The sequence below is a fragment of the Bufo gargarizans genome, chromosome 6, assembly GCF_014858855.1.
Source record: "Bufo gargarizans isolate SCDJY-AF-19 chromosome 6, ASM1485885v1, whole genome shotgun sequence".
Lineage (NCBI taxonomy): Eukaryota > Metazoa > Chordata > Amphibia > Anura > Bufonidae > Bufo > Bufo gargarizans.
In genome coordinates this window covers 313,720,354-313,736,830 of record NC_058085.1, presented here as the reverse complement: position 1 = coordinate 313,736,830, position 16,477 = coordinate 313,720,354, and the positions used below count along the sequence as shown (strand labels likewise).

General features: G+C 42.2%; 1 protein-coding gene across 1 annotated transcript in view; it reads left to right on the top strand.

Moving 5' to 3' along the window:
* Positions 1-16,477, top strand: part of PLCE1 (phospholipase C epsilon 1) — a 288,266-nt gene that overhangs the window by 222,952 nt on the left and 48,837 nt on the right. Inside the window, 8 exon segments of the mRNA XM_044296488.1 lie at positions 1,032-1,214; positions 4,448-4,565; positions 9,034-9,202; positions 9,567-9,689; positions 9,775-9,911; positions 15,729-15,838; positions 15,840-15,968; positions 16,236-16,297. Of these exon segments, the coding sequence (XP_044152423.1) occupies positions 1,032-1,214; positions 4,448-4,565; positions 9,034-9,202; positions 9,567-9,689; positions 9,775-9,911; positions 15,729-15,838; positions 15,840-15,968; positions 16,236-16,297 (1,031 nt within the window).

The following is a 16,477-nucleotide window of genomic DNA, read 5'->3' as shown; positions in this document are numbered from 1 at the left end:
CATATGAAAATCCAGAAGGACACAACTTGTATATGGATAAAACAAGGGATTTGTAGCCTTTTACCATATTACATTGGTGAACCACATCATAAGGATCAAAGCCAGTAGAAATCTAGCATCTTACCAAACAGTGCTCCAAAACTATACGATCTGGTTCCAATAAATGTCTTGGACCTTTACTATGAAAGGAAATATACCCACCAGTTGTACGAACTTACCATGTTACTCTCTATAGTGTCACACCTGCTGACTGTTCACCTGCCCTGAAAATGGCAACCACACAAATCCGTCCCGTCACAAGTTTATACATCCAGTGGGTGTATTTTCTTTCATATTTATGATGCAAGACATTTATTGAAAGTCTATGTGCTAAGATGCCAGATACCTACTAGATTCAGTCCCTATGGTGTGGAGCACCAATGGTTAACATGGAAAGAGCCTACAAAGCCATCTTGCCCATATATTGATTGTCCCAAATTGTAGTATGCACCACTGGTCACATAGTTTTTTAGGCAAGCACTTAAATGTATTTATTTTTTTGGCCAGTATATGGATATTTTTTAAGTCTGTCAACCATGTATATTACACATAGCAGAGGAGCCATAGGGATTTTCGTCTTTCTTCTGGTTAGTTTCTGGGTCATTTCGGTAGCAGGAAAAATTCACTTATTAAGTCAGAAAATTGATGTTTTTATGAGTTCTCTATTATTTCATGCAAATGACCGTAAATCAAGAAGAGCACTTTGACATGCCCTATGGTAATGGAGGCCACCATGATTTTTACTGCATCCTAATCAACATAAAGCATTGTCTGTAATTTGCCATTTCCATCAGGAAGCATATAGGAGAAGAAATAACGACATCGACACTATAGCCAGTTTCAGCCATGAAACCAATATGCTGAGAATGAAGCCCTTGTTTCTTTCTCAGATAATGAAGCCCATGGAATGCAGTCGAATAAATGGCTGTTATCTCGGGCATGTTCTTTTCTAACACATTGTGCACATTCTTATTTCAATGTCATAAATTTAGGAGGATAACAGATTTGAAGGACCAACGTTGGCACAAGCTATTGAGCTGTTTGGAGGCAGACGCTGGAGCGCAAAGAACACAAGCACGGGAACACTAACTAAAAGCACTGAGAAACCCAACGTGCAGCGCAACAATACTCTGGGGATCAATGCAGCCAAGAAGAAGAAGAAAGTACTTATGCGGGTAGAATGCTCTGCTGTTTCATCCTATTAGTATTTCTGTATTGCAGTGCTCTGTTTTTCTTCTAACTTTCCATTTCAGTTTTATTTATATGGCAGCAGATTCTTTTTTAGGCTGAACTTTTTGTTTCATCCTCATACACTAAACACAGTCAATTGTTTTCAAGAGTGTAACTTGTAAGGACTTTACTTGTATTGATTATTGTGTTAAAAGGCATCTTGTCAGCAGAATTATACCCAGGAAACTAGCTGACATGTTACATGTGCACTTGGCAGCTGACGGCATCCGTGTTGGTCCTATGTTCACATGAGCCTGCATCGCAAAAATAAATAAATCATGTTTTAACATATGCAAATGAAAATATATAGGTGCAACAGTGGCGTTGCTGTTACTCTAAAAGGCTCTGCTCTCTCTGCAACTGCCTCGCCCTCTCCATTTTGATTGACAGGGCCAGGCATGATGATGTTTTTACTGCCTAGCCTTGTCAATCAAAGTGCAGAAGGTGCAGCAGTTGCAAAGAGCCTATAAGTGTAATGGCAACGCCTCCGTTGCTCCTAGAGGCTCATTTGCATATATCAAAACATAATTTTTCTAATCAAGGCAGGCACATGTGAACATGGCACCAACACAGATGCCTTCAGCTTCTAAGTGCACATGCAACTGGTCAGCCAGTTTCATAGGTGCAAATCTGCTGACAGGTGCCCTTTAAGTTTTCACATGGCATAGAGTGGAATCGGCATGTATCATCTTCCCCTGAGTATAGATTGCCCTCAGAGAGTATAATTAGGGAGAGAGACTTCACCCAATGCTTCTTTGACTCAAATGATGAAACCTCTTCTTTAAAGGCAGTCTATCAGTAGTTTTGACCATGCTAAATGGCTGACAGCACTACATAGGGGCTAGGGAGAGCAGGACAGATATACTTTATTTTTTGGAGCTTTGTTAGCAGGATTAGGACTCATGCACATGACCGTGGTCCCACAAAAGATGTGAAGAGCACTCTTGTGTGCTGTCCACATCTGCACATCCGTTCTGCAGCCCTGCAAAAAAATAGAATTGTCCTCTTCTTGTCCGTATCAAGAGAGCTTCACTGTGAAGCGTTCTCTGCATTGAGAGGCGTCACAGACTCTCCCCTATGCCCTGAATGGCAGCTGTATCATCCAACCAGGAGACCTGGTCAATGCAGAGAGCACTTCACAGTGAAGTTCCACAAAGGTATGGTTTTCCTACTCCCTCCCAGCCCCTACCTAGTGCTGTTAGCAATTTATCATGGTCCCCTTAAAAGGATTGTCCTATTACAACTTATCCCCAATCCACACAATAAGGTATTAGCTTGACTATTGGGCATCAGACTGCTGGCAGGAGTGCACCTAGCCATTCTGCTGCCTGAGGCAAAAACTGAAATTTCTTAACCTTTCCCCTTTGCCACAATGAAACCGCTGATTGCCCATGGCCCTTCCACTGCCCCTCTCTTGCCCCTACGTGGTGTTGCCTGAGGCCTCATCTGGCCTCATTGGCGGTGCACCCCTGCCTGCTGGTCATGAGAATGAGGCCGGTATTCCCTTGTTTAAATTAAGTGGCAGACATTTATGTGTGTCCGCCACTCCATTCTGCTCTAGGTGGCTGTCAGAGACAACTGAGAACTTGTGCTCAGCTATTTCTGGCAGATCCATAGAGTTGAATGTACTTATTATAGAGATTTACTACACTAGGTGAGCTGCAGGTGAGCTGGCCCTCTAAAACTACTGCAGGTGAGCTGGCCCTCTAAAAGATTGTAGGTGAGGACCTGCTGGTGAGCTGACCCTCTAAAATATTACATGCGAGGGCCTGCTGGTGAGCTGACCCTCTAAAACATTATAGAGGATCAGGGTGAGGATTGTGTTGACCAGACTCTTGGCTACTGAGACTGGACTTGGTGGAAGAAAGGGTGGTGCTTAACCGACTGGAAGCACTATCTGCTGCAATCGAACAGACCACCTGGTCGCACTGGTCTGACTTTGAGAGCGTTGTCCTGTGCTGCCCTGCAAACTGGGACATGAAGCTAGGTATCATGGATGATTATTTTTCTTGTGCTCTGGCAGCAGGCACAGTTTCAACGCCCCCAGGGCCACGGCCTCTGCGTGCACCATCAGCATCACGGTCACTTCCCTGTACCTTACTGCTCGCCTTCTTCATATTAAATGTTATATATGCTTGAAAGTATGTCACAAGTACAAAATACAGTAATGTAGGATTTGTAAGTGTATGCGCAAAAAAATTAAAAAAGGTATTTAGGATGTGAAAACATCACACAGGAGATATAAAGCAGATAATATCTCTGATGTCACCAGCGGCTAATAAAAAATGACAGGGAATGTCACAGGTATTTGGGATGTGGAAACGTTACACAGGAGATGTACCCCAGGTAATGTCACTGTCTGCAGCGGACACTGTCTACAGGAAAAATACACTGGATGTCACAGATATTTTTGGGATGCGCACACATTACACAGGAGAAATACTGCAGATAATGTTGCTGATGTCATCAGCGGCTAATATAAAATTACAGGGAATGTCACAGGTATTTGGGACTGATCTGGTGTTCGGCCGAGCATGCCTTATCAACACTACTGATGACCTATCCTCAGGATAGGTCATTAATATCAGATCGTAAAGAGTCTGACGCCAGGCACCCCCGCCGATCAGCTGTTGATGGGGTAGCGGAGCTCGTGTGAGCACTGCCTCCTCTTCCAAATCATCCTTTGTAGAGGAGGCTAAGTGTCATTACAACCAATCTGTTCCATTCAAGTGCGAGTGCCGCTACCCCTTCAAACAGCAGATCAGTGGAGGTACCCAAAGTTGCACCCCAAACCAATCTGATATTGATGACCTAGCCAAAGTTATATTCAATTTCCCTTACGTGCCCATTGGCGTACAGGGCAGTAATACATCTATTTTCTAGATCTATGTTGGCTTTGTAAAATCTCTAGACATTTAGGGAGTGATCACATGATTCAAATTTGCACAGATATTTTCTTGAGTGTGTAAATGAGGGATAAGATATCCCATTCATCTGCATTGTTGTCAGAATGGTAGCAGATTCTGTCAGGAGTGCAATCATGGAGGAATCCTCAGAGTATGAACACAGCCATTACATGTATTATTTTTAACATGCAGCTGCCCGAGTACCGTATTATCCACCACGGTCTTGGTTTTGGGCTGGGCAGATGCTGAGGCTGTTATTAATTATTTACCAGGGTGAAAGCGGGGATGCTGCGGACGATGAGATGGCAACAAGGAAAAGTAAAAGCTGCAAAGAAAGTCGAAGCAGAAGTGGTTCAGATCCACCGGAAACTGATGAGCAGGAAGAGCAAGGTTTGAATTAGGCTTTTTTTGTCCTAGCTGTGGTATTTGGGAGCATTATAATAATGCAAAAAAATAGGTATGAAAAATAATTTAATTTTGTACTTGAAAATATTGATTAATTTTAGAGGAAAAGGAAAAAAACTAACAATCACACTATTACTACTACTTTCTAATCTTTTTCAAGAGCTTAAAGAGCATCTGTGAGATGATCAGCCCTTTTAAACCAGGCATGTTGCCTGGTAGGGTTGATCATGCTGATTAAAATGATGCAGTTGTTATGTCTGTAGGTAGAACTGCTGCTGAGTTATCTGTGTTTTTAGTTAAAGGTAAATTAGTTGGTTTGAGCACCAAGGGGCTGGCCGGAGCACTGCTTTTGTAATACCCCTCTGATCAGTGGGCTCTCCCCTCCTCTTGCATGATTGTCTAGCTCTTTTTGGATGTGCAGCTTTTTTGCTGTTTTTTTTTTAGCTTTGTTTACACTGATTGTCTAGCTCTCTCAATCAAGGGGAAAGAGGAGTGCCCAGATTGGAGGGGTGTTAAAAAAGCAGTGCTCCAAGGGCTCTGGCCGGCTCCTTGATGCTGGAACCAGTTCACTTGCATGTTACTAAAAAGACAGTTATCTCAGCAATGGTTCAACATACAGACGTAATAACCGTATTGTTTTAATCAGCATGATCAAACCTACCATGCAGCATGTCTGGTTTAATATGGTTGATCATGCTGACAAATGAGTAAGGCTCTGTTCACATCTGTGTCAAAGCCTTGGGACAGACTCCATAATTTTTGATGGGAAAAACAGTGCTGCATGCTGTGCTGTTTTTTCATGCAAGGGATCATGCACAGTTTGGTGACTTAAAACTGGAAGCCACAATGACAATGTGAACAGAGTCCTACAGTTATTATTATATTTTTTACTTTCAAGTATAAACCATGCCTTTACTATAACAAACACATAAATTACCCTTACAATAAATACAAAGAAATATATAATTTTTTCTACACATTGTAAACAACGCTGAAGAAGAATATCATGGCAGTCCTGGTTAAGGCCTTCATAACACGGTCAGTCTTTGGTTGGTGATTTCCATCAGTGATTGCGATCCAAAACCAGACTCGGAACAAAAACACAGGCGAGATGGAAATCCTTCCATTATATCTTATACCGTGTAGGCGCAACTCCTGGTTTTGGCTCAAAATCACTGATGGAAATCACTGACCAAACACTGAATGTAAAGCCTTAGAGCAAACTAAGCAGAGACACTCAATGCCAAAAAGCAAATAAAAAAAAGAAGCAAAACTTCTGATTTCAGTAAATCACCCACAGAACTATAGTGAATAAAGGAGAGTTGTAAGGGTCCTAGAGTATCTACCACTTTACGCCCCTTTCATAGCTGAATATATAGCTAAGTGGGGTAATTGGTGAATACGGGATCATTTATAGTGCTGCCCATAATTATTCATACCCGTGGCAAATTTTGACTTAAAGTTACTTTTATTCAACCAGCAAGTAATTTTTTGACGGGAAATGACATAGGTGTCTCCCAAAAGATAATAAGACAATGTACAAGAGGCATTATTGTGGAAAAAAACATTTCTCAGCTTTTATTTGCATTTGAGCAAAAAATACAAGATCTTCCGCACTGTGGAAAATCTCAGAGGATGTGGTCGGAAGCCAAAAGTGACACCTGTGCTGGCCAGGAGGATAGTTAGAGAGGTAAAAGGGATCCAAGGATCACCACAAAGGCTATCCTGGTGAATCTGGGCTCTGCTGGTGGCAATGTCTCAAGGCAGACAATCCAACGGACACTGCCCACTGCTGGGTTCCACTTCTCCAGATAAGGCACACAAAAGCTCGCTTGGCCTTTGCAAAAGCTCATCTGGACAAAGAAGAAGACTTCTGGTCTTCTGTGTTATGGTCAGATGAAACAAAAATTGAATTGTTTGGTCACAATGATGTTTCCTTCATTTGGCGTAAAAAAGAAGAAGCCTTCAACCCAAAGAACACCATCCCCACTGTCAAACATGGTGGTGGGAACCTAATGCTTTGGGGGTGTTTTTTAAGCCAATGGACCAGGGAACCTAATCACAGTAAACGGCACCATGAAAAAAGAGCAATACATGAGGATTCTCAACGACAACATCAGGCAGTCTGCAGAGAAACTTGTCCTTGGGCACCAGTGGACATTTCAGCATGACACAGCAAAAGTGGTGAAGAAATGGTTAGCAGATAACAACATTAATGTTTTGGAGTGGCCCAGCCAGAGTCCAGACTTGAATCCAATTGAGAATCTGTGGAAGGAGCTAAAGATCAGGGTGATGGCAAGAAGACCCTCCAACCTGAAAGATTTGGAGCTCATTGCAAAAGATGAATGGGCAAAAATACCTGTGGAGACAAAAAGCTGGTCTGCAATTATAGGAAGCGTTTGATTGCTGTAATAGCCAATAAAGGCTTTTCTATTGATTATTGAGAAGGGTATGAATAATTTTGGACTGGACACTTTTTGCTCAAATGTAAATAAAAGCTGAGAAATGTTTTTTTTTTTTCCACACTAATGCCTCTTGTACATCATCTTATTATCTTTTGGGAGACACCTATGTCATTTCCCGTCAAAAAAATTACTTGCTGATTGAATAAAAGTAACTTTAAGTCAAAATTTGCCAGTGTCTATGAATAATTATGGGCAGCACTGTATGTTAGTGATGCCCAACCTACGGCCCGCTGTGTCTTGCAGCCCGTGGGACTCCCTGGAAAAAGTCTAAGGCCACTTTCACACGGGCGTCATGTTTTTGGTCCGGATAAGATGTGGGTGTGTTTGCGGGAAAATGCGCAATTTTCCCACGTGATTGCGAAACATTGTAATGCGTTTTGCACCTGCGTGAGAAAAATCGGCATGTTTGGTACCCAGACCCGAACCTGGACTTCTTCACAGAAGTTCGGGTTTGGGTTAGGTGTTGTGTAGATTTTATTATTTTCCCTTATAACATGGTTATAATGGAAAATAATAGCATTCTTAATACATAATGCAGAGTACAATAGGGCTGGTCGGGTTAAAAATAAATAAAACTAATTTAACTCACCTTAATCCATTTGCTCGCGCAGCCGGCATCTCTTCTGTTCTTCTTTGAGGAATAGGACCTTTGATGACGTCACTGCACTCATTACATGGTCCATCACATGATCCATCACCATGGTGATGGATCATGTGACGGACCATGTGATGACCGCATTGCCGTCACCACAGGTCCTTTTCTTGTGCACAGCAAAGATGAAGACAGAAGAGAAGCCGGGCTGCGCGAGCAAGTGGATTAAGGTGAATAAAATTTATATTTTTTAACCCCTCCAGCCCTTATGTACTATGCACTCTGTATTAAGAATGCTATTATTTTCCCTTATAACCATGTTATAAGGGAAAATAATAAAGATCGGGTCCCCATCCCGATCGTCTCCTAGCAACCATGTGTGAAAATAGCACCGCATCCGCACTTGCTTGAGGATGCTTGCGATTTTCACGCAGCCCCTTTCACTTCTATGGGGCCTGCGTTTTTCGTGGAAAACACACAAAGAGGAGCATGCTGTGATTTTCACGCAACGCACAAGTGATGCATGAAAATCACCGCTTATGTGCACAGCCCCATAGAAATGAATGGGTCCGGATTCAGTGTGGGTGCAATGCGTTTACCTCACGCATCGCACCCGCGCGGAAAACTCGTCTGTGTAAAAGGGGCCTAATGCGTACCAATAAGCCTTAGACTTTTTCCCCACATTTATCCGCGCAGTGAGCGCTGTGAACGGCACAGGCAGCGCAGCGATGCTCCCTGTGCCCCAAATAACCAATAACAAAGCTCCTTACAGCAAGGAGCTTTGTTATTGGTTGGTATGAGCGCGCCAGAGCAATACAAGTCGGGTCAGGCAGGGGAAGCCGGCGGGAGCTGGAAGGAGGAGGGCACCGGCTCCCATGGTCCCATGGTGGCTGTAGTAAGTAGAGCGGAACACGCTGTCGAGGACCTTGGGCAACATGACAGGGCCGCAGGAGAGGTAAGGAGCATGGTCTCATGTGACTGGTCCCCGGTGACCCTGCTCCCCCCTCCTCCTGTCACCCCCACAGGGAGGAAGCTGAACAGACTTCACCGACTATGATGGAATCCGTTCAGTTTCCGTTCAGGATTCTGTCTTTTTACCGGACACAAAAGTGCTGCATACAAGGCTTTTTTGTCTGGTCTTTCGACAGAATCTGCAACAGGGGCTCCAAACGCAGATTTGAACGCCTACGTATTATGTATTTTAGTAATGCTCACACGTGGCCCCTCACAGTGTTTGCTTTTTTTTTCTGGCAAAGCTACCTGGTTCTGGCCCGCGAAATTTATACCAAGTCTAGTGTGGCCCTCAGATGAAAAATGGTTGGGCACCACTGATTTATGTGATACAGATTTCATTTAAGGAATGATTCCACATTCTCTTGACTTATTTTATTGACAGATCAGAATACCGTAGCCGCTTTTCACTCGTCTCACACTCTTCCGTCAAGAAGAGCTCACTCGGTGTCTGCTTCTGGATCTCCGAATTTAAACCCTGGGTCCACAACACCTATACCTATCAGGCCTGCATCTTCACCCATCTTGTCCAGCTCCATCAAGCCCCCATCCGCGTAGGTTTATTCACCTTGATTCACCCTTTTGCAGCAGAATGATGGAAATAACTGCGTTATATTTTATATAGTGTTCATATTTATGATATGAAATGGACTTTCCTAGCTCATTGGTCGTAAATCTCTTGCATTTCTTCAAGAGCTGTAAAAATCATCATGGGATTTTTATTTAAGCCCCTTCTTGGCAGTAAATAGTTTTACCTTGTGTCTGTTTAATGCTTCTGCCAAAAGCCCCATTGAGTTGTATACTTTAAGTCATAAATCAAGGAATTAAACTTCATTAAAGTGTTTTAATTTACTGGAAAAATGTTTAAATGCACAAACTGGTGCACTTTGCAGTAAACTGAACATCATTCTTTTTCAGCACATGGAGCAGTTCTAGTTGGCATGGACGTGTCAAGGGTGGGATGAAAGGCTTTCAATCATTTATGGTTTCGGATAGCAACATGAATTTCGTTGAGTTTGTAGAACTTTTCAAATCCTTCAGGTAAGATTGCAGACAGCGCTTGTGATGAATGCAGTGAGGGCAATGAGAAGCTTACAATTTTAATCCAAATTTTCTGTGTTTTCAGTGTACGAAGCCGCAAAGACCTCAAAGACCTTTTTGATATCTATGCCGTTGCTTGCAGCCGTTTGGGTTCAGAGCACATTCCTCTTTACACTAATTTGACAATTGATGAAAATGTCTCTGGTGTTCAGCCAGATTTAGGTTTGTATGTGATAGGATTTCAAAATAATATTTTTACAGTGTTTGGGGGGTTCAATTTGGTTAAGATCTCTTTAAATTTCAGGCTCTGTTCCTCCAGTATAACGAACCATTTCCTCAAACATGAAATAGAGAGGAGCTCGTAGTAAAGATTATATTTTTGGCTTCTGTTTTGCAGCCAAGTTTTGTCACCCAGGACAGAATGTCCTGAGGTTTGTTTTCCTCTCCACACATTTCTATGACCTTCTGGCCAATTCCCTACCCTCAGGTTTGTTAACAAGTTACCTAGTTCATCTGGAAATAAGGGACCTGCAAGGGCCCCATAGGAGACATTCTGCCTCATTGGTATATTTGATTTTAACCACAAAGTGCGTTCAGATCACCAAGTGTCATAGTAATTTATCTGATGGTAGTTCATGGATGCAAAGCATTATAAAAACTAATGAGGTATTGTGCCTTAAAAAGGGTGTATGAAATGTACAGTACAGACCAAAAGTTTGGACACACCTTCCCATTCAAAGAGTTTTCTTTATTTTCATGACTATGAAAATTGTAGATTCACACTGAAGGCATCAAAACTATGAATTAACACATGTGGAATTATATACATAACAAAAAAGTGTGAAACAACTGAAAATATGTCATATTCTAGGTTCAAGGTAGCCACCTTTTGCTTTGATTACTGCTTTGCACACTCTTGGCATTCTCTTGATGAGCTTCAAGAGGTAGTCACCTGAAATAGTCTTTCAATAGTCTTAAAGGAGTTCCCAGAGATGCTTAGCACTTGTTGGCACTTTTGCCTTCACTCTGCGGTCCAGCTCACCCCAAACCATCTCGATTGGGTTCAGGTCCGGTGACTGTGGAGGCCAGGTCATCTGGCGCAGCACCCCATCACTCTCCTTCATGGTCAAATAGCCCTTACACAGCCTGGAGGTGTGTTTGGGGTCATTGTCCTGTTGAAAAATAAATGATGGTCCAACTAAACGCAAACCGGATGGAATAGCATGCCGCTGCAAGATGCTGTGGTAGCCATGCTGGTTCAGTATGCCTGCAATTTTGAATAAATCCCCAACAGTGTCACCAGCAAAGCACCCCCACACCATCACACCTCCTCCTCCATGCTTCACGGTGGGAACCAGGCATGTAGAGTCCATCCGTTCACCTTTTCTGCGTCGCACAAAGACACTGTGGTTGGACTCATCAGACCAAAGCACAGATTTCCACTGGTCTAATGTCCATTCCTTGTGTTCTTTAGCCCAAACAAGTATCTTCTGCTTGTTGCCTGTCCTTAGCAGTGGTTTCCTAGCAGGTATTCTACCATGAAGGCCTGATTCACACAGTCTCCTCTTAACAGTTGTTCTAGAGATGTGTCAGCTGCTAGAACTCTGTGTGGCATTGACCTGGTCTCTAATCTGAGCTGCTGTTAACCTGCGATTTCTGAGGCTGGTGACTCGGATAAACTTATCCTCCGCAGCAGAGGTGACTCTTAGTCTTCCTTTCCTGGGGCGGTCCGCATGTGAGCCATTTTCTTTGTAGCGCTTGATGGTTTTTGTGACTGCACTTGGGGACACTTTCAAAGTTTTCCCAATTTTTCGGACTGACTGACCTTCATTTCCTAAAGTAATGATGGCCACTCATTTTTCTTTACTTAGCTGCTTTTTTTCTTGCCATAATACAAATTCTAACAGTCTATTCAGTAGGACTATCAGCTGTGTATCCACCTGACTTCTCCACAACGCAACTGATGGTCCCAAACCCATTTATAAGGCAAGAAATCCCACTTATTAAACCTGACAGGGCACACCTGTGAAGTGAAAACCATTTCAGGTGACTACCTCTTAAAGCTCATCAAGAGAATGCCAAGAGTGTGCAAAGCAGTAATCAAAGCAAAAAGGTGGATACTTAGAAGAACCTAGAATATGACATATTTTCAGTTGTTTCACACTTTTTTGTTATGTATATAATTCCACGTGTGTTAATTCATAGTTTTGATGCCTTCAGTGTGAATCTACAATTTTCATAGTCATGAAAATAAAGAAAACTCTTTAAATGAGAAGGTGTGTCCAAACTTTTGGTCTGTACTGTATGTCTACACGCGCATCAGCTAACATAACATGCTGCTGTATACGTAATAAGATGAATACCTGTCACACTGTGAGACAGGTTATTGCAGAACCACCAGATTCACATTATCTACAGCTCCAAGAAAAAGGCCCAAATGGAGATACAAAGTCAAGGGCACGCTGACAGAGACTTTGAAACAGAAAATGCAATAATATTAGTCAAGACTACAGCGATGTTTACCAGACTGCGAGAAAAAGAAACTCCACAGAAATTCACTTAAAGTGGGGTAGTTTTCAAGTACATACCAAATCTGGAAGTATGGAACTCCCAACAGGACCATGGTAAAGCTGCATCATTAAAATGGTTTTCCAGGGGTCCAACTCCTGCCACCGCCACTTATGAGCTGTTTGTAGAGGCCATGGCACTCTGGTGAGAGCTGCAGCCTCAAGCACAGCACTGTACATGGTATAGTGGCTGTTCTTGGTATTGCAGCCCAGGCCCATTTATTTGAACTACACTGAGTTGCACATAGACCACATGACCAATGAATGTGATGTCACCGGCCTAGGAAGAGGTTGTGGCATCTTCAAACAGTTGATCGTTGGGAGTCCCAAGAGTTGGACGCCCATTGATTTAATACTGATGACCTATCCTTAGGGTAGGTCAATCAATGTTCTACTTCCAGAAGACCCCTTTACTTTGTTTTCTCACAAACCCCCCTAATGTGGAACTACGTGTGATCTGAACAGGACTCAGTCTGTTCTACTATACAACTAGATAAAACATAACTCTGTAGTGTCATGGAGGAATATTTCAGGAGATTAAAGCTTATATTACATTGGCCGTTGGTTGTTCAGCTCATCCTATCAACTATCTGTAGCGATGATCTGGCTGTGTAACACTGCCACCGATTACCTGATGAACGAGCTCGTTCATCTGGCAATCAGAATGATTCTGCATGCTTAAAAATTATTGTTTGTCGGTGGCAGATTGTGCTGTCTAATCAGGATCTGCTGCCAGCAAACAATGAGGACGAGTGATGGCATTAGCGATCGCTCCTGCCCATACTGATGAGAAGATTGCTGCATGTAATAGCAGCGGTCTCCTCTGCTGACAAGCAGGCGAATGCTGGGAAGGAACGCTTCCCTGCAACAATCGCCTGCCTGATCTGCTGGTGTAATACGGGTTCTTCCATGACAAAGAGGATAGAGAAATTTTAAGCAGCCAAACACAATTGAGACCACCACTTCCTCTTCATTACATTGCACTTCATCTCAGAAGTGCAGTGTAATACAAGTACTTGCTCCATTCAGTACCTGTTATTATACTACGCCACTGCTCCACAGGAGACGACGTGTAGTGCAAAGACCAGCTTGTATGGAGCGCCGTCTCCTTGTCAAACAGCTGTTCTATGGGGTTCTGGGTGTCGGGCCCCCACCAATCAGATACTGATGACCTATCCGGATATAGATCAATATAGAGTTTATGGTCAGGCCACCCCAAATGTACCTAGAGGCTAATGAGACCGTTTCCGAGTCTGTGCTGAAACTCACTAAATTTGTCCTCGCCCACAGTTATTTCTATGTTGACAAGGAAATACATGTACAATGCATTGGAACCAGCATGGGCAGCAAAATGGCACCACAATATGCAAACCTTTTCATGACAAAACTGGATAATGACTTCTTGGTATACTGCTCCATCAAATCCTTGGCCTACTTTTGTTTCATCATTTCTTTCCCAATCATAGACTTTAAACATAAACTAGTAACATAAACCTGACACTAAACTATTCAGATACAGATATCAACATTCTTGAAGCCACAATAAAAATTCCAAAGCTGCTCAATACAGACATCCCTGTATCGAGAACCTATGGATTGGCCTACATTCCTCAAATGGGGTTGCTTCCACCCCAAACACATTAAAAAGTCAAGTCATCTACAGTCAGACCATCAATCACGTCTGTGCCAGCCCATCAGACATGGATAAAAAGGACATTTGTACATCAGGGATACCACCCTGCTTCAATTTATGATGAAATAACCAACGCCAGCAGGATACCCAGAGCTTCTTCAATATAATAAAAAATGAAGAAAACCATTGTGGAACTCTGGTAATGACCAACAACCTAGGAAAATGGCAAGAAATGTCATCATGCATACCTAAGGATGACCGACGGTCTGATGACAATGTTCCCAGACCCTTCCCTGCTGTATGAACCAAATCTGATAAACTGAACAGTTCATTGCCCCCTGACACACAAAAAGGAGCCTATCCCTGCAATGTAAGGAGATGCAAAACCTGTTCCCATGTAATGACCACGAACAGGATACAGATCCCCAACACACAGCAGGGATATAAGATATCTGGGACATTCACATGTGCTACTTCCAAAGATGTATACCTGATTGTGTGCACTAAATGTCCTATTGGGGGTCTCTCTGTTTTAGAAATGGGACAAAAACTCAAAGTAAGGATGAGGTATTTTTGGTTCCCTAGGGCACAATGAAGAACCTATGAAAGTAATCATATTAAAAGATAATTATAAATCTCACAGCCAAAAGAATGTGGGAATATTAATACTCTTTGACAATGAACACGGGACCAAATTTATACCAAGGATTTACAGTATGTCATGTTACAAGATCTAAAGAATCTGAGTTAGTGGAGGCACCAGGTTTCTCAACTAAAATCAGTTTATATACAATGACATTTTCACATGCCATCTGGGCAGACAAACCTTTTGTTCCTTATAATTACCTGCTCATTACAAGAAGTGAGAGTTGCATTTACATGCCACCGTGACCTCAGCTGTAGGGGGAAGAACAATCGCTACTGCGACTACTGGTCGTACAATGGACGAGCGAATGCATGTTCTTTTGAGGAACGCATCGCTGATGTGGACACCTAAATCATCATTTCTGGGCGGCAGATTGTGCTGCATAAACAGATTTATTGTTTCTGGGGGGCAGATACCTGTTTATGCAGCACAATCTGCCGCCCAGAAATGATGATTTAGGTGTCCACATCAGTGATGCGTTCCTGAAAAGAACATGCATTTGCTTGTCCATCGTACGTACACCTTTACGCGGTCTGATTACTGGGAACAAGCATGTGTCGAACATTTGTTCCCGATAACTGGTGTAAAGGGATCTTCACTCTCCAAGCTCATATTGTTTTTCTGTATGTCTATTTATTGAATCGTTTCTTTTGTGTTTCTTCAGACACTTTGTGTATGCCTGATGAAGAGCCCTAAGTTGCTATGCAAGATAATATCTTTTATTTCTGTTAGCTGTTAAAGGGATTGTCCCATTAAGACAACTTATACCCTATCCACAGTATAGTGAATTTGTCTCTGACCCCCACCGATCATGAGAATGGAGGCCCATGTTCCCCATCTGAATGAAGCTGCAGACATGCATGCGTGTCCATCTGCATTCAACTCTATGAGACTGCTGGAGATAGCCAAGTATAAGCGCTCGGCCATCTCTGGAAGCCCCACAGAGTGGAATGGAACAGTAGTGCACATGTGTGACTACGGCTCCATTCCAACTGGGGAGTACGGGCCTCCATTCTCATGATCTGCAGAGGCCCTAGTGGTAAGACACTCAGGCCCCTATCCTGTGGGACAACCCCTTTAAAAGATCTCAAATCTGCAAGACTCTTACTGTTTCTCTTAATGGGAGCAATACAAACACTTTACAGTCCGTCTTGTGAGATGGTTGCTTTATGTGTATTTTTTTTATTTTCTAGATTTATTGACCAGAAACGTATCAGACTTAGGTTTATTCATTCGGAGTAGGCAACAATTGTCTGAAAATCAGAGGCAAATTTCTGATGCAATTGCTGCCGCCAGCATCGTGAACCAATGGCACTGGAGTGGAAAGCACTTCCCTTGGAATATTTGCGATGGGAATACTGCAGTTTAATGACTTCTTAGTCAATTGCCAAGGTGAACACTACAGTTACGATGAGGTCCTCAGCATCATTCAGGTTAGAATTTTATTTTTTCAATAACAAATTATGTTTTACATTTTTGGAAGAGACGATTGGAACCGAATATACAGTAAATGCATTCACTTCTCAGAGTTATATCAGATTTGTAAAAGCCGTATTATTCATATAGACATCTGATTAACCTTGTCCGTTCATACAAAAGCATTGCATTGATATTGGAAGTGAATAAGTGATAAGTGAAAAATATTATAATATACATAGTTTAATTACATATCAATTTTTTTCCCTTTTTTTTTTCTTAAGAAATTTGAGCCAAGCATTAGCATGCGGCAGCAAGGACTTATGTCATTTGAAGGGTTTGCAAGGTATTAAGATAGTTTGATTTGTGTTTTGTAGTTTCTGTTTTAATGTATGTATGTATGTGTGTATATATATATATATATATATATATGTGTATATATATATATATATATATATATATGTATATATATGTGTATATATATATATATATATATATGTATATATATTTGTGTATGTATAAGATT